The sequence below is a fragment of the Trichoderma camerunense genome (genome assembly GCF_050948025.1).
Source record: "Trichoderma camerunense strain CBS 138272 chromosome Unknown V8C40scaffold_10, whole genome shotgun sequence".
In the NCBI taxonomy this organism is placed as follows: domain Eukaryota; kingdom Fungi; phylum Ascomycota; class Sordariomycetes; order Hypocreales; family Hypocreaceae; genus Trichoderma; species Trichoderma camerunense.
In genome coordinates this window covers 846955-867633 of record NW_028145360.1, presented here as the reverse complement: position 1 = coordinate 867633, position 20679 = coordinate 846955, and the positions used below count along the sequence as shown (strand labels likewise).

Genomic DNA, 20679 nt, shown 5'->3' with positions numbered 1-20679 from the left:
TACACAATACCTATATATATATAAATCAGGCAGAAGACACACACCAGTCCTCATGTGAGGCGGCCTCCCCGCAACGCCCAGATCGTCGGTTACCGTTACCCTCTCCAGAGTGAACACTTTTTACCAAAACAATGACTGACTATTGGTGGCGGAAGGGGCATGACCACAGCTACAAAGCCGGCCTCACAATAAGCTCTTCGTGATGGTGTGCATCCCATGAGACTAGGTGGTCAGCCCCAGCCATAGCCCATCGTCCCTTGCTTCAAGCTTCTCCTTACGCTACGCATTTTAGCATGTCCAATACCCATGACCAAAAAAGAGCCAAAGCCTAAAAAGGTTGAGGGGGCCAAGGCCAAGAATCTAAGGCTCTTTTGCCGTCAACCACTCAGGTGATCACCAGCAACTCAACTCAACAAGCGCTTCTCAGCTCCGAGCCGTTGTGGAGCGCCGTCTCTCAGCCCTACCGTTGCATCTGTAGGGAAGCAAATCCTGCGTCATTCAGGCGATGCTGACGGCTGTTTGACGACCCAACCACGGTGGTGCAGAATGGCTCATTATTAGCAAGTTTCAGTCCAGGCCTCGTCTCTCGCGTAAAGCGACCCTTGCAGTGCCCAGAACAATAGACTTAAGCCCAGCCTTTTGAGGTGGTTCTAGACCGGGTTGAACGAGTTATGATTGAGGTGTTAAGAAAGTGCTTATGTGCATTCTGAGCTAGTGCGGTTACTGGGAAATGAGATTAAGGCGCAGCTTTCTAGCCAGTAAATCGATTTGGTGTCCTGCAAGTACTGCAGAAGGATTATTCGCTGCCACCACGTTTCAATCAGCAAACCAATGATAGTTCAAGCTATAGAGGTGCATGTAAGTGGCAGTCATCCTCACTTGCTTGGCTAGTAGCATTTATGTTGAACAGGGGATGAATTCATATGGGCGCCACATATCGCTTGTACTGTGCTTTCACTGTAAATCCGAAGTACCTCTACTGGCAGATCCAGGAACAAGGCCCAGCGTTCAAGTTCTGTGCCGCCGCTGTTGCTTTCGCAGACGCAAGGAAAAGTTTCTGTGTAGTTCCCAATGCAAGCAGATGCTAGTTTTACTTCTCGCCTAGAAATTTTCTGGTAAAACAGCTCGGGAGGTTGGATATAGCGAGTGAGTATGGACTCAGTTTGCAGAATCCGCGCCAGTGTAATATGTCGATAGGGAACCCCACAACTACCGCCGAAAAGAACCGGTCGAGTGTCGAATATTACACAGCGCACCTATGCTCGATACACCATGCAATGGGCTATATAAAGGATCATGTGTTTACCGTAGAGAAAATCTTTTATTTCTATGATATGGAGGGTTTTGATGTAGGCGCATTAGGTCGCAATCTTTGCACAATCTGATAAAAACATTTCCCGGCATCCACGGTCGATTTGCGGATCAGTGTCACGCCCTTTGTACATTCGGCCACCGTCTTAATCTTGCGCGATCTAATTACTTATTTTACGGAAAAGACATTCTATGGGAATTATAAGAAGAAATGAATTAGTCGTTGCAACACTTGTTAAAACCAGATTTGTCAAGTATACCTCATACGTAGCAACGGAACCGGTACTGAGTAGCTGCACGTCATCTGCTACTGCTACGGAGTCCGTAATGCTACAGCTGTTCCCCGCCATCCGGCTCAGGCCCACCTTTTTCAGCTATGCAGCCAATACGGTAGTGGCTGCTAGCGACCGCCTACTATTATAGGATACAGTGCCCCTCCCGAAGATCGGAGTGCGGCAGAATTCTTTTAACCCTCCTCAACAGGGATGACTCCTTCAGAATAATAGCTTGAACTTATATATACTCCAGAGACACATTCGATACGAGGTGTCTTCCCATTCAGTATAGATCTTGCTATATTGCTGCCGCCATGGGGCTACCTGATCCTACCGCCGACCTCGATTGGTCAGGCTACATTGGCGCCATCCACGAGATATTCCACAAGAATGCTTTGAAGCATCCCGATGCGCCGTGCGTCACGGAAACGGCTTCTTCCACCACGCCCGAGAGAAGATATACCTACAAGCAGATCTATGAGGCGTCCAACATCTTGGCCAACCAGCTCCATGAAGCTGGAATCACCAATGGCGATGTTGTCATGATCTTTGCCTACCGTTCCGTCGAACTCATCATCGCCTTCATGGGAACCCTTGCTGCCGGTGCCACCATTACCGTCCTAGACCCTGCGTATCCCCCGGCAAGACAACAGATCTACCTCGAAGTCTCACAACCAAAGGTCCTGATCACAATTGGCAGAGCCAGGGACGAGAATGGTACTTTTGCGCCGCGTGTCCAGAAGTACATTGACGAGGAACTGTCTCTCAAGATACGAGTCCCCGAGCTACGAATGAGCGATGACGGCCACCTTACCGGAGGCGAGGTCGACGGGAAAGAAGTATTTACCGACACTGAAAACAAAGCATCAGCGCCTCCGGATGTTCTGGTGGGACCGGACTCAACAAGTATCCTCAGCTTCACCAGTGGCACGACATCCACACCCAAGTACGAGATCCGACAACTCTCCAAGTTTAGACATTAGCTAACTATTTTCAGGGGCGTGTTGGGCAGGCATTACAGCTTAGCCAAGTACTTTCCATGGATGGCCAAGACTTTCAATTGGACTTCGGAGACGAAGTTTGCCTGTCTAAGGTAAACCCCACCGAAGATGATGCCCGTCACAAGCTCTGCTAACCAATACCAGTGGTATAAGCCATGATCCTATCCAGAGAGACATTTTCAGTCCAATTTTCATGGGTGGAGAGCTCATTATCCCTGCTCGCGAGAACATCGCCCACGAAAAGTTGGCTGAGTGGTTCCGCGATCACAAGCCCAACGCGGTCCATTTGACGCCCGCCATGGGTCAAATCTTGTGCGGCGGTGCCAAGGCAGAGTTTCCTTCATTGAAATGGGTTCTTTACGTTGGTGATATTCTGACCAAGAAGGATTGCGCTTCACTGCGCAAGCTGGCGCCCAACGCGGACATCTGCGCCGCGTATGGTACCACTGAGACGAGCCGCAGCGTATCATACTACCATATCAAGAGCCACGCCGAAGATCCGAATGCTTTAGATAAATTTGGTGATATTGTTCCTGCTGGAAAGGGTATCGAGAACGTCCAACTCCTCATAGTCAAGCGGGATGATATTACCAAGCTTTGCGGCGTCGGTGAGGTTGGTGAGGTTTTGTTGAGAGCAGCAGGCTTAGCTGAGATAAGTTTTCCTCTTTCTTTTTTGAAAAAGTCCTGCTAACAATCTACTTTACGGATATCTGAACGACCCGGAGAAAACCAAGGAAAAGTTCCTCGACAACTGGTTCGTCGACAACCAGAAGTGGGTGGAGGCTGACAACAAAGTTGCCGACCACGCCAACGAGCCCTGGAGAAAGTATTACAAAGGCCCACGAGACAGACTCTACAGAACCGGTGACTTGGGGCACTTTTTGGACGATTCTGGTAATACCGCAATTACAGGTAGAGCTGATGATCAAGTCAAAGTTCGTGGCTTCCGCATTGAGCTCAATGAGATTGATAGCAACCTGAGAGGACACCAGTTAGTCCGCGAGTGCAAGACACTGCTTCGAAGAGACCGGAACGAAGAGCCAACACTGGTCAGCTACATTGTCCCTGAAGACCAAGAGTGGCTCAAGTGGCTAGCAGAACGCGGCTTGGAAGACACTGAGGATCAAGGTACCGAGATCGGGCCCGTCACCGTGTATTCCAAGCGCTACCGGCCAATGCAACCGGAGGTCCGGGATCATCTCAAGTCTCGATTGCCAGTTCACGCTATCCCGACTTATTTCATCTTCCTGAAGAAGATGCCTCTGAACCCCAACGGCAAAGTTGACAGCCCAAACTTGCCGTTCCCAGATGCGGCTCTGATCTCGGAAGAGGCTTCAGAGGAGGATCTGAAGAGATGGGAAACGCTCAGCAGCACCGAAAAGGAACTGGCAGAGCTGTGGGCAACCCTGGTCAATGGTCTGAACGCCAAGACTCTGCATCCCGAGTCTGATTTCTTTGAAAGTGGCGGGCACAGTCTGCTTGCCCAGCAGCTTCTTCTCACTCTCCGCAAGAACCTGGGGGCCAATGTGTCCATCAGCACACTGTACTCAAACTCATCTCTCAGGGCTCTTAGCACCCAGATTGACCGCCTGCGTGAGGGCAAGGGCGACTCGGAAGTGACGGAGGATGTCGAGGCCGCATATGCCCAGTCACTCGAAAAGCTTCTCGGTAGCCTCGACGCCAAATATCAGACGGCGGACCCTGCGGCACTCTCACCGGCAAGTAAGACGACCGTCTTTGTGACTGGTGCCACGGGCTTCCTGGGCTCCTTCATCGTCAAGGACTTGCTCGAGCGTGAGAATGTACACGTGATCGCCCATGTCCGTGGAACGAAAGGCGTCCCAGCCGCCCTCGAGCGGCTCCAGAAGTCACTCCGCGGATACGGAGTATGGCAGGACTCTTGGGCCACCAGGCTCAGTGCAGTCATTGGTGACCTGGCACAGCCGCGTCTTGGAGTTGATGACGACACATGGAAGACTCTTGGCGACACTGTCGATGTCGTTATCCATAACGGCGCCCTCGTCCACTGGGTGAAGCAGTATAAGCATCTGGAGCGTAGCAATGTTCTATCAACAATCGATGCCCTGCGGCTCTGTAACCAGGGCAAGCCTAAGCTTTTCTCATTCGTTAGCTCGACAAGCGTTCTAGACACGGATCACTATATTGACTTGTCACATGAGCAGACCAAGTCTGGACAAGGAGCTGTCATGGAAGCAGATGATCTCAAAGGTAGTTCTACGGGTCTCGGCACTGGATACGGCCAGACCAAATGGGTAAGTAACCTCTGCGGACCCAATTTTGCATTAACATTCATTCTGACGGACCACAGGTATCTGAACAACTCGTCCGCGAGGCTGGCAGACGTGGCCTCCTCGGATCTGTCGTCCGACCTGGCTACATCCTTGGAGACGCTACCACAGGTGTCGTCAACAATGACGACTTCCTCATCCGCATGCTCAAGGGCTGTATCCAGTTGTCTAGCCGTCCTCACATAGTGAACAGCGTCAATGCCGTACCAGTAAATCACGTCTCAGTCGTCGTCGTCGCAGCCAGCTTGAACCCCGTCCCGGCCGAACCCGCAAACAGTGGCAGCAACGATGTCGGTGTCCACGTCATCCACGTCACTGCCCATCCTCGCCTGCGCATGAACGAGTATCTCTCCATCCTGAGCTACTACGGCTACGATGTCCCCGAGGTAGATTACGATCACTGGAAGGCCCAGCTCGAAACCTTTGTCTCGGAAGGTCCTCTTCAGAAGGACGCGGAACAGAGCGCCCTGATGCCTCTTTTCCACATGGCGACGAACAATCTCCCCACAAACACTCGCGCGCCGGAATTGGATGATCGCAATGCTGTTGCTGTCCTCAAGGCCGATGCAGACCGGTGGACAGGCGTCGATGAGAGTGCTGGAGAGGGCATTAGCAGGGAAGCTGTTGGTCGCTTCTTGAGGTACCTCGCCGAAACCAACTTCCTGGCATGGCCAACTGGACGGGGTAGGGAGCTGCCGCCTATCAAGGCTGGTGTTGTCGAGGCGCAGGCGAAATGGGGTGTTGGAGGCCGTGGTGGTACAGCATAAGGAGAGGGAATGGGAACAAAAGTTGAAAAATCTGGATAGTGAAAAACATGTGTCGATAGATCAGAGAACATAGGAAAAAAGTAAAATTGTGAACATAAGAGACCCTTTGAACTTACAAGTAAAGCACCACATTTGTGTCTATACTGTTTGTTGTAAGCGATATAGGAAGTCTTCAGACGCCCCTATGATCAAGGTCAAATTCTTTATGAAACACTATTTGACTTTTTCTTCCGTCCAAATATCGTACATGATTCGTACACACATGAAACATGCTGCCTCATAGTAGTCGTAATACACACACCAAATCTATGCTCATTACTGGTGCTGTTCATCCAGCCTCCGTCTTAGCCAGTCCGGGACAAAGGCCTTGACCTTGACGCCGCTCTTATTATCCTCCTCTCCCCATTCCAGCTCAAACTCGTCGCCATCTTTAAACGTCGCGGCCGCCTGCTCCCCCGGCAGCACCACGTCCGTCATAATCTCCAGACGGCACAGCCCCAGCCCAATGTTGCCCACCCCGCGAAGCCACTTGCCGGCGCTGCGGCCTCGCTTGCCGGACCGCCCGATGCTGGTCTCAGCGGGAATCATGTCCGCCGTCAGCGTCTCGGGGGAGCCGCTCTCGGGCTCGTAGACGAGGCTCGGGGGCGCCGCCTTGGCCTTGTCGTAGATGACGCAGGGCAGGATGCGCTTGCGGACCACGCCGCGGTGCTTGGTGCGGATGGTTAGCTCCTGGCCTACGTAGCAGCCCTTGTGGAAGTCGACGCCGTTCATGAACTCCATGTTACTCTCGAGAGGTAGAGCCTGTTCGCGCAAGATCTCGTCCTGGCCCTCTGCGACGCCGTGTAGATATCGACGAATCGTGTATGCATCTTCGGTCGTCTGGTCAATGTCCACCTCTGGCGCCTTTTGGCCCGCAAGCTGGATGATTCTGTATCCCAAACCAGGCGCTCGAGGGTCTTCGTAGACAATTCTAGATTCGTTCGGGGCGATGTTGAGCTGCGAGCCTGGAGTGTCGTTCCACGCATGCCACACAGATATTTCTCCCGAATCTATTGCTCGGAAAGCAACTTTAGCCCTGAGCTTGTACCGCTTGATATACTTTGACAGCGCATTGATTTGCGCCGCATCCACCTCGATCAAGAAGCCATCCCCCTCTTGCGCCGGGTCACCCCGAACTGGGTATATAAAGACATCGTGCAGCACCCTTCCTGTCGCATTCAGGAACCCCGTGTAAAAGGCATCGGTCCGAGGCTCGCCCTTGCTAGAGACGACGTTGGCGGTGATTATTCCCTGTAGAAACTTGGCCGCGTCGGGACCCGTCACGGAGAGCAGCTGCCTCGAGGACAGAGCAGCCAAACCCGCAGCTGGAGGCCGAGCAGACGCAAATTGGCGACGCTGGAGCTTGCAATTGCGGCAGACGAGATTCGGCGAAAAGTCGTGCAGCAAAGGGCGCCTCGAGAGGCTTCGCATGATTGGCGCCGAGGCCATCGAGAGGGCCGATACTGTCTAGGGCTGTTCCTCTCTGCGATTAGAGGAAAATCGATAGCACGAGCGCTTGATGAATTGAGAGCGGCAGCTCGGTGGAAGCTTCAGCGCGCAACCGGAGAGAGAGGAAAAGATCTATGGGCGGTTTGATTACGCAGCAAAAGGTGGGAAATTCGGAAGAACGAACCACTCGAGGCCGAAAAGATGCAGCTGTGATCCGATGGTGGGGAACGTGGAGTGCTTTGTGCCTGGTGGGGGAATTCCGGCTCTTGGGCCGAGCACAGCCGGTCATCACTAACAAATCTACTATATATCTTCATTTTCAACAACTAGGAAGGCTTCATGATAGTAGTAGAAATTCAACGTTAAAATGTTGTAAATCATAGCTATATGATTAGTCTGTTTTTGTGTGCAGTGCAATACTTTGAAATGTCCACATGCTAGTAAGATAGTATTCCCATCGTCTGATATCTTGTCATCAGGACCTTCAAATCAAAGTGGAAAATAAAATATCGAATCTTCTCTTACTAACAATCTCCTTGATTCTTCATGCTTGTGTAATATACTAATAGAATCTAATCATTGGTCCGGGTCCTGGCTGTACCTAAACGGTCGGGGGCCGCACGCTGCCTCAGAAGCCGTTGTGATTTCTTGAGCATCCAAAATGTCCAAATAGACCCCTACTATCAGTTAGTCCAATGAAACAAGAAAACGCGATTCCACCTTAGCAATAAACATACTGGCCATTTTCCAGCGAGGAACAATATCTTGCAGCAGCTCCTTGAACAGTGACATCCTCCGAGTTGTGATATCGTCGGGCTCGCCTCGACTTAATCTGATGAGGAACAATGCCGCCTGATATGCGACATGCGCTAGAAATGGTGTGGCAACCAGAATTGAAGTGGTATCTACCATCTGGTCTCTAAATCCTTGGGCGGTGGTTGCTAGATGGTCCAAGGTAGACAGCGTCTCCTCCGAAGTGTCTCTCGCAGAGATGTAATTAGGTATGAGGTCCATATTATTGCTCTTCGCCCGCCATTGGTATTCCTGAAGCAGAAATATTGTGCTATAATTGGTCAATGTTTTGCACTGCATCACGCAACTCTCAATTCCGGACCCTCTTACCTGGAGCAAATCGATAATTGGGGACAGAATCCAGCACATGTCCTCAGTTCTCTCACACTAGCTTCAGCATTTGAGACTGTAATCAACGCATGAACAGCTCGTCTCAGTTGTGCTATCTGCTGATCCCTTTCCAATGGGTCTTGGTGATTATCCGGACAAACAAGATCGAGAGCTTGACTGAGCATATAAGTGGCCTGTCCAAGCCTAGAAAACATGCCCATCTTTAGTGAAAAGCCCTGAGAGATGCTGAAAGCATCGCTTGGCTTTGCAGTCTAGTGATACTGTCAGTTTAATGATGAAACTGGAAGCGACAACTCTTACGCCATCATCCCACAACTTATCATCAACCGGGAGCAAATCGTCAAAGGTTGGATTCTTTGTCGCGAGGGGTCTATTAGGATTGCTAATGTTCATAAACCTATCCATTTGTTAATGACAATCTGCGAAAAAGGTACTCCAGCCCCAGACAGCAGATCCTCTTCATGCCTCACTTAGACTCACCGATCCAAAAATAAGATGGTCCACCACGCCCGTCTCCGCTCGTCAACTTCGGACATTGAGCGTGGACTGCTGTATTCATTTGGTGATTCCTCTCTCAGGTTGTTCACCCCAATTGCCGTACCATAGCGTGCACAAGCTCCAACCGTCAGATACGCAGCCGGATAGATGGCCTGCCCGAATTCATAGAGCGCAATCAAGATGCCAGCTTGAAGAACCCGCAGCGACAAAACTCCTGCCGCCTCCATCTCGAAATGCAGTCTCTTGGCATTATGGTACAGAGCAGTAACATCAAGTGCTCCCGTCCCTGGGTTAAGATCGCGTGCGCAGTACAGCTGCATACATATGATGAGAAGACTCAGTTCGCTTCGTCGCTGCGCCAGGGGGTTCAGCAGATGTGCAAAAAATCCCTTTTTGGAAATGAGCGGCATCCACCAGTGGATCGAGTCAAAGAAGGTATACGCAATGTTGCGGATGCGTGAAGGATCATTTTCGAATGGCGATATATCTGCCGGTATAGAGGGATGGATACGGGGCAGCTCAAGTTGTGCCTGTCGAAAGATTTGCGGAGCGATGAAGTAAATCGCAGTTGCGGTGGCGGTTTCATTGGAGGTTGTAGGTGTCACAGGTGTCACAGGTGTTACGGGCGTCACAGTAGAAGTAGACGGAGGTATCCGGTGATCATATCGGCTATCCAGGCGTGATACATTCGCACTGGAGCTTGACAAAGTGTTTGGCGTGGCCGAGCGGCCCTCAGACCGTATCTGACGAGACCTTCGCCGCGATAGATAGACGCATTGGGCACCTTTCCTAGCACACAGGGCACAACGAGGAAGGGTTCGATCGCATCTCCGTTTTCCTTTCCTACAAGGATCGCAGGCAAACCGAGCATAGTTGGCCGGCGCTTCCTCTCCCGATGAGGACGTCATGTTCTGTACGTGGGTAGTAGCTGATCAATACATGTATGTTGCGGAGCTGGTCTGCGGAATATCCGCCCGGGATACAACATATGCGCCTCGGCTGCGAGATTCCGTGTAAGCGGCCAAATTGGTAAATACCGCAACTCGGATTGATAGCCGACTCGAATCGCTTTCCTTGAATGATAGTTTGGGCCGATCAAGTTCTGCAAGTGATGCAGCAGGACGAAGCATCGGGTATGCGGAGCTGCGGAACTGCGGAAGTTCCGCACCGGCAGTATGTAATCATTGCTTTCTATGTGAAGCTTGGCATTAAACCGCCATGTCAGCGCTATCGAGACGCCGTTCTTTGGAGAAACCACAAGCGAAATTCGCTAATCAATGAAGATGGCTGCTGCTCATCCGCTTTACTTCATTCACATAATTAACCTTAATTCCTTTCTCAGGTCGGTAGCCATGGCGTTAGGCACAATCTTATTCATTTCTCTAGCGTCATTGGAGACAGCATCGTGATCAAACATATTTCCTGGACCTACCTGATATAGGTGTCTTACTAGGTACATGTATGTATCATTGCAGAATAAAGAGACATAAATATTGAGTTGACATCATGATGCAGCTAAACAGGCGCTGGAGTACTTGACCTGGCCGGTTTTCGGCTCCGTCTCCACGACACAAACATAAAAAGCATCGTCAGGATCATTCCGAATCCTGCTAAACCTACGCTGAAATATAACGCCGATCGATATCCTCTAAGCAAATCGCTTCCATGATGATTCAGTTGGGTCTCAATAGTCCCCGCAAATCCCAAACTTAGGGAAATGGAATAGTTGATTGTTGTAGCAATGAGAGATGCTGCAAGGCCCTGGTGCTCGCGCGGCATGGCATTGCTTAGAAGAATAGTTCCCGCAGGAAACGACATGTCCCTAACAATCAGGTTAGTCCTTTCATTTTGCATCACCTTTAACGGATAGGACAGATGGCTCGCCCGTCCACATACATGCCAAAAGGGTAGATCAAGACCATCACAAACGCTTGTGCCCAATAAGTCTGATCGACCGGAGCTGTGGCCAGAAGCGTGGCTGCAATAAGGAACCCACACATTGCCATAAACATGATGACGCTTGGTGAAACGCGGCTGAGGAGGTATGCGGTTGTGAGGCCTGCGATTACGCCCATAATTGGCGCCGGAGCCCATTTACCTACCGCAAGGAGCGGTTCGTCGCCCTTGATAACTTCCATAAACTGGTAGTAGTAGTAAAGACCAATGCCAAAGCTGGCCCAGCCTGCCGCGATGCAGCTTAGAGTCCAGCCAAGATCCCCCGTAAAAACAGAGGTTGGGATCAAAGGGAACTTTGCCCTGCTTTCAACAATTCCAAACCCAGCTAGAGAGAGAAATCCAACAATAAGAAGAACATAAACATATGGGTTTGACCACCCGGCAATCGGTGCCTGGTTCCAGGCGAAGTTGATGAGAGCAAGACCGGTGATGCCAAAGAGAGCGCCAGGAATGTCAATTCGCTCAATAAAGTCGAATCGATTTCCCTGTTTAATCGAAGACTCTGTTCTCGGAGGCGGATCCAGCGCTCTGGGAATCACAAAGATCCCCGCAACAGCAAGGCTAAAGCAGAAGATGGCCATGATCCAGTAAGACCAAGGCCACCATACCCGCTGTGCCAACAGTGCGATGAAGACGCCCGCGACGTTGAATCCAGCTGGAGCAGTGGCTCCAAATAGACTAAACACCAATTCTTTCCGTCGCCCAGGAGGATACGTCCTCCCCAAGATAGCCACCGCATTCGGCAGCACCAATCCGGCTCCAATGCCCTGAAACGCACGGCAGCAGATGAAGAATGTCGTCGATGTCGAGTACACGCTGAAGCCAGCCAGCAGAGACCACAAGCCATACCAGAAGAAGCCGGCGATGAAGAGCCGTCTGTGGCCATACAAGTCACCGAGCCTGCCGGCGACGAGAATAAACGTGCTGTTGGTAAGAGAGAATGAAGCTGCGAACCAGCTCAACTGGCCATCGCTTACATGCTCCCAGCTCCGGCCAATGATGTGGGCGGTAATGATGGACAGAGCAAGGCCAGTCTGTCCTAGAAACTGGGCCATGGAGACGACAAAGAGGAAACAGGACTCGTGGAGCAGCGACTCGGGCCTCTTGGCCATGGAATGCGTCGATATCGCGAGAGAGACCGGGCGCGGGGGCCGCAGCGCATTTTCGTCGCTGCCATCGTCATCGTCTTCGACCTCATCTGGTCGGCCGTCTTCCTTCTCAGTGTCGGAACGAGGCGTTATTGGCGGGCTCTCGAGGGGAATGTCGTTGTCTCTGTGCCTGTGTATCCGTAGAGGCGCCATAATCTTGAACTGCGCGGCTGCGCAGGCGGATTGACGGCAAGGCTCCTGTCGCAAGACATGGTGGCTAATTAGCGAGCCCCCTTGTTCTTATATGGGAACCTGTTCATCACACCTCGGTGGTATATAAGAAATTGGTAAAGACCCGTCCGAGTGGAGCAGATCGCACCCGTCAGGCCGAGATTTGGCCAATGCTGAATCGTTCGGCGGCAAGTTGGGATAAATTTGACAGGGTTTCCGGGGTAAAATTTGACACGGCAAGGCCCTGTCACTGTTTCAGTGCCAGAGTAGAGTTTTGAAGACGGCTAAAGACGATGAAGTGATTTTGGCTAAGCCGGGGTTCTCGCTGGTCCGCGATCCCGCATCGACCAATAAACGGCTGGGCGCTGCTCTATTCAGGTCAAACTGCATCATTGAAGCAAACATATCCAGTTGATTGATAAAATAAATGCACGTAGCCAGCCGCCCGCACGACTCATGCTCTTGCCGCCAAATGTGGCAGTTCCGGCCGTCTATCCGGGTTGCATTGCATGGCAGATGAACGCGCGGGGCTGCGGACTCTGACTGCGGGATGCGGCATCCGCAGGCGGACATTCATGTTGAAGCTATGCACCTCATCGACGGGCCTCTAGAAAGAAAACGACATCGGTTTCTAAGTTGGTTGTTTGTGATTTCTCAGGATTATCAATCGCTCCAACACGATGCCGTCAAGTCCGAATGAATGTGAGAATCAACCTACATGTAGATATATGCTCACATATGCCAGCTGCAGCATGGCAGCCAGGGCTCCGACTTCTCGACGCCACAACTTTGGCCGGGATATGGTCATAAACATCGATGAAGTCTCACGATATCCTCGCCACTTGCTCCCCCTGCTGTTTACATACTCGTACGTCCCACGTACCAAGAATGACATACTAACGGCCCGCCACCTCGAAAGCCACAGCCCCCCTGAGACTATCATGTAAGATGCTCCCTCGTGTCAACGGCACGCCCTGCAATCCAACCCACCCAGAGCTTAGCTGATCTTTGAAAGAACCAACCAAAGTTCCAAAAGCTCCTCGGAAAAGCTCTTGGGCAGATGATTCCGGGGGTCTGCTTTCCGCCTCCACATCAACTTGGTAGCTCAGCGAAAGGCAATGAGACGGTGTGAAGATGCGTCAGCCTTGGCTCAAACAAGTTGAACGTCCGCAAGCTATTCCAACCAATCGCCTCTAGTATTGTGCTTGAACGAAGCCCGCACAATATGAAATCTAGACTGATACCCGCTGTTATAAGTATGGGGATTAGACGGGTTTTCACAACGAGTCACCGTGCCGAGCTGCTCTCATAGCTCTGTGCGATACTCGGGTTCTTGTTGTATGTGCTGGGCTTTCATGCTTCATATCTCTCTCTCTCTCTTTCGGTTGTCTATCAGTCAGCTACATCATAGTGCATCATATTACATTTCCTCTACTTGAGCTCTCCGATCTCATAGACTTACTTATCGACACTACCGACTGTCATCTTCATGGAATCCACAGCAACGATGGACTGTCCAGCGGAAAACACAGTTCTATTTCTCCCTCTAAAACTTGGGAATGAAGCCATTTCCAGTCGCATCGTCATGGCACCAATGGCAAGGCTTCGAAATAGCCGGCGACACGTTCCTCTGGTCCCTATGGTGCCTACTTATTTCGCTGAACGCGCCAGTTATCCAGGATCTCTTGTCATAACCGAAATGACCATGATATCTGCTCGCGCGTCTGGTTACCCGCACTCTCCTGGAATCTGGACGAATGAACAAGTTGCGGCATGGAAAGCCGTCACAGCCGCTGTTCATGCTCAAGGGTCACGAATCTACCTTCAGATTGGGGCTCTTGGCCGAGTCGCAAACCCCAGAGTACTAGAAGAAGACGCAGTGTTGTTTGGTCTGCCTAGGGACTCGGTTCGGTTTGCCGCTCCAAGCTCAATGCCTTGTAGCAAAGGGCATCCGACACCTACAGAGCTAACCACGGAAGAGATCAACACACTAGTAAAAGATTTTGCTACGGCCGCAAGGCGCGCCGTGTTTGACGCTGAGTTTGATGGAGTTGAAGTTCACGGCGGTTATGGCTACCTCATCGACCAGTTCATCCAAGACACATCGAACCAGCGCACAGATTGTTACGGCGGCAGTGTTGAGAACCGCTCCCGGTTTGCTCTCGAAGTCATGCGCGCGGTTGTAGATGCCGTTGGCCCTGAGCGTTCCGCAATTCGTTTGTCGCCATGGTGTTCCTGGCAGGGAATGAGGATGCACGATCCCATGCCACAGTTCATCTATCTTATCCAGCAGCTCCGTGGCCTAAAGCTTGCATATCTACACTTGGTAGAGGCTTTTAGAGCTAGGCAAACAAACTCTGCAGAAGCTTTATTCGGCGACAGCAATGATATTCTCATCCGTATGTGGGGAATGACAAGCCCAATCATTTTGAACCACGGTTTCGATGCCACAAGCGCCATCGAGGCTATCGAGAGATATATCGGGGTGGCCGACATTGCGGTGTCTATTGGCGCGCCCTTCATGTCGAATCCAGACCTCATCTATCGCATCAAGAAAGGAATACCTCTAGCACTGCCAGACCGGTCCAAGTCGCACTCAGTGATAGATCCAGACGGTTATATCACCTACCCTTTTTCAGATGAGTGGAAGGCAGAACAAGACGCGAGGCTACGCGAGACAAACCTTGGCATTTTGCGATCAGTGATGGAATTTTATTCGACATACTAGAGAACCAAATCATCAATTGGAGCATGTCTGCATGTAGATGTAAAGGCGCAAAGTCATGCAGCTAAGGTAGATCATATCTGGAGCTATACGATCCAACACCAGGATGAGTTAGCTCGACGACACCACCTCACAATAGGTAGTACTCGGTAGATACTAGCACTAAGCTTATATAACACGCATAAAACTATACAAAGCGAAAGAAATTTGGAAATAAGAAAACGCAAATATATCATGAATTAGATGGCAAAATGAGCTGTGCCTCGTTTCGAGAATCCCCAAAATGGTGCTATCGAGGTAGGGCTTGATACTCCCAGAAAGGCCCGGCATTTCGAACAGGCCATTGCCCAGCACCTACTTCTTGCTCAGGGTCTTTGTAGAGACACTCCGGAAGCTGGATTAGCCATTGACGGACCCAGGATATTCCGAACTTGGCAACTCAGCTGGCAGCTTGGGGAGCACAAGTGATAGCTCAAGTGGCCACCTTGATTGCCGGTTGTGTGTAGTCGCGCGCTAAACTGATTTTCTGTCTAGCCGTTCGGAAGATGCCGCCAGTCCGAGCAAACAATCGCACAAGATGCGACGCAACACACAAATTCACTTCCAGGACCGATAATCGGCGCAAATCAGGAGTTATTTGGAACACGTCCAATAGGCTACTCGAAGGATATCAAAGGTCAGCATGGGCAAGTGCGATATATGTCTCATTTTCGTTGTCAATTTCACCAAAAGAGAGGCGATCAGCCCACTGATAGGATGCCCTTTAACCAGTTTTGGCATGAGGCTCCGCAATAGTCAAAATCACACGAGTAATACTAGCATTAAAGTGTTGCTCTAGAGGTGGCTAATCGCTGATACGGATTCTCAGCTAAAATAAACATCAAACTGATAGGAGATTGGAATACGGGTGCTGACACGAGTCTCGCAGCCTTGGTGCCTGAATTTCCATCGTACGTCTAGAACGAAAGATAACACCAAGCGCAGTCACGTGCCATCCAGGAGAACCGCACGTTGTTTGGCGGTGGCAAAAACGCCACCACGAGATCTAGACTTGGCAGCATCAAAGCGAATCTTGATTACTGCATGATTCCGTGATCCGACGACGAGTGACGATGGAATTACAACTACAGTCAGCTTCGACCGGCCCGGTCATTCATCTCCTTTCCCCAAGGTTTCGCTTCCCCAGGCTGAGACTCCGCGGCCCCGTCAGGCTGGGGAAATAGTGTTTGCGGGGGATCGTGGGAAGGTGGTATTTTGAACCGTGTTGTGACCATTGGCAGGCGAGGTTTTACCTCATGGTATGATATTCTGTGGGTGTCATTTCGACACATGGGGCAACTTTCTGACTACACCGATTCAGAACCTCGAACCGGTTCCGATGTGGCGCTTGAATAGTGCGGGGAGAAGGTTCACTCTCGTGTCAAGTTCGCCTCCGTGGAATCCCGGAAACCCACAAGAATACACTGTCTTTGGATATCGTTGACTAATGAATTGCCCGTCAAGGCGAGCTTGTCAAAATGTCATGGGAAATGTCGGGGGAAATGTACCAGCTGGAGAGGCTGAGGATGTCGGGGAACGGAGCAAACTGTCAAATGCCAGGGGAAAGGTGGCTTGCTAGCGCATACCGAGGTGTGGGGAACAGCAAGGAAGGCCGGGAAGAATATGTGCAGAAGGAAAAATCGCCGCCACTGTCTTGACTCGGCCGTGCCTTGGGATGGCGGTTTGGAGGCTTTTGGAGAGGCTTAGGCCACTCAGCGCCCAGATCAAGCCAAGCCCTCTCGTCAGCGGGATCTACGGCATGTGCCCCAAATCTGCAGTGTGGCATACATCAAAGTTTTTCTTCAGCCAGGCACTACGCCGAATGGAAGAACAGTGTGCGTGCAGGAACGAGATCAGGCGCAAGGTGCCTGGAGTTTATCTGGGAAGGTTGCTGGCAATGTGCGCAGACATGGATCCCCACGAGGCCGTATCCATCGCATTATACATGAGGATTACTACCCGGACAGCTCAATGGACGCAATGGAGCCATATCTGGAGATAAGGCAGGGGCTGGACCATGGCCTCTGAGATGATCTTGAGTCAGGGTTGTTCCAGCTAGCGCACCAGCCTGTCTCCAGGCTTCCACTTTGATGATTGTGATGCTGCGACACACACTGGGTCCACTGCCGATAACCAAACGCCAGACTATCTCAAGCGGCGTCTCACTCTTTACCTAACGCGTCCCACTTGGATATCGGTAGCCGCAACCCCCGTGACTTGGTAATGCTGGAGGCGAAACGCCATCAATATGACGAATCTCTAAATTTCACCTATTTGGTCGACGATTCGGAGCATCGCGCGTGGGCAGTTCCAAGAAAAGTTAACTCGCGCATCCGCGTGGCCGGCGGGGAGGGTGATTGGATGGGGAAGTTGGAGCTAGATGGTTTTAGGATCTCACCGTCGAATCAGCGCATTGCAGAGTTTCATCGTCTTATCAAAAACGGGCATTTCTGGGGGAAGGGGGACCCCAAATTTCTCCAGTTCCCCGTCCCCAACATGGGCCGTTCTCGGGGGCCCCGATTGTCTATCGCCCATTGAGAAATGTCCCGAATCTTGTGTGCACTAGCTGCGTTATCAACTGCCCCCATCAGTGCCGGTAGTCTGACGCCTTAGAGCATCATCAGTCCCGGTTGCGTTCCCGGTTCCGGTCCGGTCGGTCAACTAGCTTCCTTTCTTGTACTCCCTATTATATCATTTCACATTCCCTTCTTCTTCTTCCTTTCTCCAAGTTGTCCTGCTTCTCCAAGACGAAAATGGAAGACTACAGCAACGACCCCAAACATGACCTCACCCCAGAGGCTGCCGCCCTGGCACAACTGGGTCACAAGCAGGAACTCAAGCGGAATTTCTCCCTGATTTCTATGCTGGGTCTTGCCTTTGCCATCCTCAACACATGGACGGCCTTGGCAGCTTCAATTACACTCGCTCTCCCCTCCGGCGGCGCTAGTTCCGTCATCTGGGGTCTGATCGTGGCCGGTATCTGCAATCTGTGCCAGGCTGCTTCTCTCGCCGAGTTCCTTTCCGCCTACCCCACAGCCGGAGGTCAGTATCACTGGGCCGCCATTGTTTCATGGAAGCGATGGAGTCGCGGCATTAGCTATGTTACTGGGTGGATCAATGTATCCGGCTGGGTTGCTCTTAGTGCCACCGGTGGTTTGCTTGGCAGCACATTCATCGTGAACATCATTTCGCTGCTTCACCCCGACTATGAGCCTAAGGCTTGGCATCAATTCCTGATTTACATCGGCTTCGCTCTCATTGCCTTGGTCATCAATGCTTTCATGACCAGAATTCTGCCTCTCTTCACCAAGGCTGCCTTTTTCTGGTCGGTTGCCGGCTTCGTCATCATCAGCATTACGGTTTTGGCCACCGCGTCCCCCGACTACCAGTCTGGCGAGTTTGTCTACGGCAACTTCATCAATGAGGTTGGCTGGCCCGATGGAATGGCTTGGCTGCTCGGATTGCTGCAGGGAGCATTTGCCCTGACAGGTACGTTGAACCGATATTTGTTGAATCACAGAGAAAGGGCACTGCTAACTCGTCTCACTTGAACAGGTTTCGATGCGGTTGCCCACATGATTGAGGAAATTCCGGAGCCACATAAGGAGGGCCCCAAGATCATGCTTTACTGCATCGGCATTGGCATGTTCACTGGATTCATCTTCCTCACCGCGCTGCTCTTCTGCATCAAGGACGTCGACGACGTCATCAGTGCTGCTTACGGTCCGCTGCTGCAGATCTTCATGGACGCAACCAACAGCAAGGCTGGCAGTGTGTGCCTCCTCATGTTCCCCCTCGTCTGCATGCTTTTCACCACCGTCACCCTGGTCGCCACCAGCACCCGAATGAGCTACGCTTTCGCTCGTGACAAGGGAATGCCCTTCAGCAGTGTCTTCGCTCAGGTGCACCCCACTCTCGACGTCCCTATCAACGCTCTGCTCTGGACTGTGGCTTGGGTCATCATCTTTGGCTGCATCTTCTTGGGCTCTAGCAGTACCTTCAACGCCATCACATCGGCATCCGTTGTGGCTCTCGGTGTCACCTATGCCATTCCCCCGGCGATCAACGTCCTCCGAGGCCGAAAGATGCTGCCAGAGAATCGCTCTTTCAGGATTCCCGAGCCTTTCGGCTGGATCATGAACATCGTAAGTTTTTATCTCTACACCTAGCGCAAGCGTATAGACCAGAAATGCTAACATTCATTGACAGGTTGGAATCCTTTGGGCTATCTTGACCACCGTCCTCTTCGTGTTCCCTCCGGAGCTTCCCGTCACCCCTGCCAACATGAACTACTGCATTGTCGCCTTTGGCGTCATTCTCCTCATTTCGGGCGGTACATGGATTTTCGGCGGCCGAAAGACGTACAAGGGACCTGTCGTGGACATCCAAGGCATGTTCCACGGCACTGTTGACGGCTTGGATGGCCTGGAAGGCCTGGACGCCGCTGCGCAGTCGGACAGCGTTCGCGAGGATCACTCTGCGGAAAAGAAATAAATTTCCTTGTCGTAGATATAGCGAGTTAAGCGGGGATTCTGTTTTTATGCAATGATTTTAATATGATACCAGTATTCATACCAGTCCTAATCGTGATATTCGCCGAAATGAAAAGTGCATATCGCAAAACTTCTTATGCCAGTCAGTATCCATACCGGTCCTAATCGTGATGGCCGGCAAAATGAAAAGTGCAATCGCCAAATTTGCTACGGGTAAATTTCCTTTCACTACCTGAGGTAAAGAGCGTGAGCCTTGCCAATTTCGACAAAATCCCAAGCCGTTCCCGCCCCTTCTTCTGCCTTCTTCTCGACCAACGACTTGCCGTCCTCAGAGATGGCCACCTGCCACAGCTCCTCACCATGAATCGTCAAGAGCACATAGCCGCCGTCTTCATGCCTCTCTGTCATGAAGTGCTCATTAGATTTGTGATGCGGCATGCAAGCTTGTAGCGTTTTGCTCTGCCCCTTATACCCAAGGTACGAGCCGGAGACGACGTTTCGGAAGCCGTACCAGCCGGATTTCTTGACGCATTTCCACAGCCATCCTTGTGCAGCGAACTGGTCTTCAACGAGTACCAGATCGCCGAAGAAGAGCGTGATTATGCGGTGTGGCTTTTGCTTCTCCCGAATCATGAAAAACCTGTCGGCTTTGGGATGGTGCTCTACCGATTGAATGGTGAGGACGGACGAGCCGTCGTCTTTGATGTTGACAGGGTCTGACATTGTGGAGGGGGTGGGTGTGTGACACTCGTCTGCCGAACTGGTGGTGATGATTGAGGCGGTGTCCCAAGTGCTTTCGTTCATTATCCAAGAGTCTTCATGGGAGGTTGACGAGGTTACGAAAAGGCGTTTTGATGGTTCAAGGATGTGGTTATATGTGCATATGCGTGAAGTGGTTCATGTTGGTTGATGGAGGGGAGATTACGTAGGAAGGATGGAAGCTCATTGCAGACAGCTAAAATACTGGGCGTCAGTCACTGTGGTATGGAGGCCTACAAACGGCAAACGGCGTGGCTGAGTGGGCAGTTTTCTATTGGCGGGAGGCTTGTGAGTTGCCTTGAAATCATTGGTTATCATTTGATCTGAACTTGCAAACGGATTGAGGCATCAATAGTATGCTATGGGTAGTTTGAAATAGTGAAAGAACTTGTTCAGGTTTACACATGCATTTCTTGCTTCGATAGAGCTGCAGATGGAAGAAATTCAGGGTAGCCGAGGACCAGTGTTGTACTTGGGTACACCCATTCTATTGATAGCCATGCTGATAAGACAATAGTTCATGTGATAGGGCGGAAAGATTTGTTATTGTTACACCACATGATTTTGTTATCTTTGAGATTGATAACGCCTCGAAA

At 51.2% G+C, this 20679-nt stretch overlaps 7 protein-coding genes across 7 annotated transcripts; 4 read left to right on the top strand and 3 right to left on the bottom strand.

Moving 5' to 3' along the window:
* The first annotated feature begins 1791 nt into the window (after nt 1-1791).
* V8C40DRAFT_246945 (L-aminoadipate-semialdehyde dehydrogenase) lies at nt 1792-5844 on the top strand. The gene is made up of 5 exons (XM_083216214.1): nt 1792-2532; nt 2584-2679; nt 2732-3239; nt 3292-4860; nt 4917-5844. The coding sequence occupies exons 1-5, from the start codon at nt 1901-1903 to the stop codon at nt 5661-5663; spliced, it is 3552 nt and encodes a 1183-aa protein (XP_083072644.1). The 5' UTR covers nt 1792-1900; the 3' UTR covers nt 5664-5844.
* Nucleotides 5845-5978: 134 nt separating this feature from the next.
* Nucleotides 5979-9700, bottom strand: V8C40DRAFT_275226 (uncharacterized protein; the record flags this gene model as incomplete). The annotated part of the gene is made up of 7 exons (XM_083220679.1): nt 5979-7064; nt 7677-7713; nt 7753-7828; nt 7889-8214; nt 8274-8545; nt 8595-8691; nt 8775-9700. The coding sequence occupies 7 exons, from the start codon at nt 9698-9700 to the stop codon at nt 5979-5981; spliced, it is 2820 nt and encodes a 939-aa protein (XP_083072643.1).
* Nucleotides 9701-10136: 436 nt separating this feature from the next.
* V8C40DRAFT_246938 (MFS transporter) lies at nt 10137-12527 on the bottom strand. Its single transcript, XM_083216213.1, has 2 exons — nt 10689-12527; nt 10137-10614 (listed from the first exon to the last, which is right to left on the bottom strand). The coding sequence occupies exons 1-2, from the start codon at nt 12047-12049 to the stop codon at nt 10308-10310; spliced, it is 1668 nt and encodes a 555-aa protein (XP_083072642.1). The 5' UTR covers nt 12050-12527; the 3' UTR covers nt 10137-10307.
* Nucleotides 12528-13574: 1047 nt separating this feature from the next.
* Nucleotides 13575-14795, top strand: V8C40DRAFT_275224 (alkene reductase; the record flags this gene model as incomplete). The annotated part of the gene is made up of 1 exon (XM_083220678.1): nt 13575-14795. One exon carries the CDS (start codon nt 13575-13577, stop codon nt 14793-14795), a length of 1221 nt encoding a protein of 406 aa, XP_083072641.1.
* A 2148-nt stretch (nt 14796-16943) lies between these two features.
* On the top strand, nt 16944-17516 carry V8C40DRAFT_28036 (uncharacterized protein). Its single transcript, XM_083221389.1, has one exon. It carries the CDS (start codon nt 17055-17057, stop codon nt 17367-17369), a length of 315 nt encoding a protein of 104 aa, XP_083072640.1. The 5' UTR covers nt 16944-17054; the 3' UTR covers nt 17370-17516.
* V8C40DRAFT_246931 (amino acid/polyamine transporter I) lies at nt 17461-19462 on the top strand. The gene is made up of 3 exons (XM_083216212.1): nt 17461-18320; nt 18387-18976; nt 19041-19462. Exons 1-3 carry the CDS (start codon nt 17585-17587, stop codon nt 19323-19325), a joined length of 1611 nt encoding a protein of 536 aa, XP_083072639.1. The 5' UTR covers nt 17461-17584; the 3' UTR covers nt 19326-19462.
* V8C40DRAFT_246928 (uncharacterized protein) lies at nt 19050-20246 on the bottom strand. Its single transcript, XM_083216211.1, has one exon. It carries the CDS (start codon nt 20126-20128, stop codon nt 19553-19555), a length of 576 nt encoding a protein of 191 aa, XP_083072638.1. The 5' UTR covers nt 20129-20246; the 3' UTR covers nt 19050-19552.
* Between the last annotated feature and the right edge of the window lie 433 nt (nt 20247-20679).

Bases quoted from the DNA above. Each gene is read 5' to 3' on its own strand.
- V8C40DRAFT_246945 (XM_083216214.1), top strand. From the start codon at position 1,901: ATGGGGCTACCTGATCCTACCGCCGACCTCGATTGGTCAGGCTACATT. The intron at 3,240-3,291 runs ATAAGTTTTCCT...AATCTACTTTAC, and splicing joins GAGCAGCAGGCTTAGCTGAG to GGATATCTGAACGACCCGGA. The intron at 4,861-4,916 runs GTAAGTAACCTC...GACGGACCACAG, and splicing joins GATACGGCCAGACCAAATGG to GTATCTGAACAACTCGTCCG.
- V8C40DRAFT_246928 (XM_083216211.1), bottom strand. From the start codon at position 20,128: ATGAACGAAAGCACTTGGGACACCGCCTCAATCATCACCACCAGTTCG.
- V8C40DRAFT_28036 (XM_083221389.1), top strand. From the start codon at position 17,055: ATGCTGGAGGCGAAACGCCATCAATATGACGAATCTCTAAATTTCACC.
- V8C40DRAFT_246938 (XM_083216213.1), bottom strand. From the start codon at position 12,049: ATGGCGCCTCTACGGATACACAGGCACAGAGACAACGACATTCCCCTC. The intron at 10,615-10,688 runs GTATGTGGACGG...CCTGATTGTTAG, and splicing joins TTGATCTACCCTTTTGGCAT to GGACATGTCGTTTCCTGCGG.
- V8C40DRAFT_246931 (XM_083216212.1), top strand. From the start codon at position 17,585: ATGGAAGACTACAGCAACGACCCCAAACATGACCTCACCCCAGAGGCT. The intron at 18,321-18,386 runs GTACGTTGAACC...TCACTTGAACAG, and splicing joins GGGAGCATTTGCCCTGACAG to GTTTCGATGCGGTTGCCCAC. The intron at 18,977-19,040 runs GTAAGTTTTTAT...ATTCATTGACAG, and splicing joins TCGGCTGGATCATGAACATC to GTTGGAATCCTTTGGGCTAT.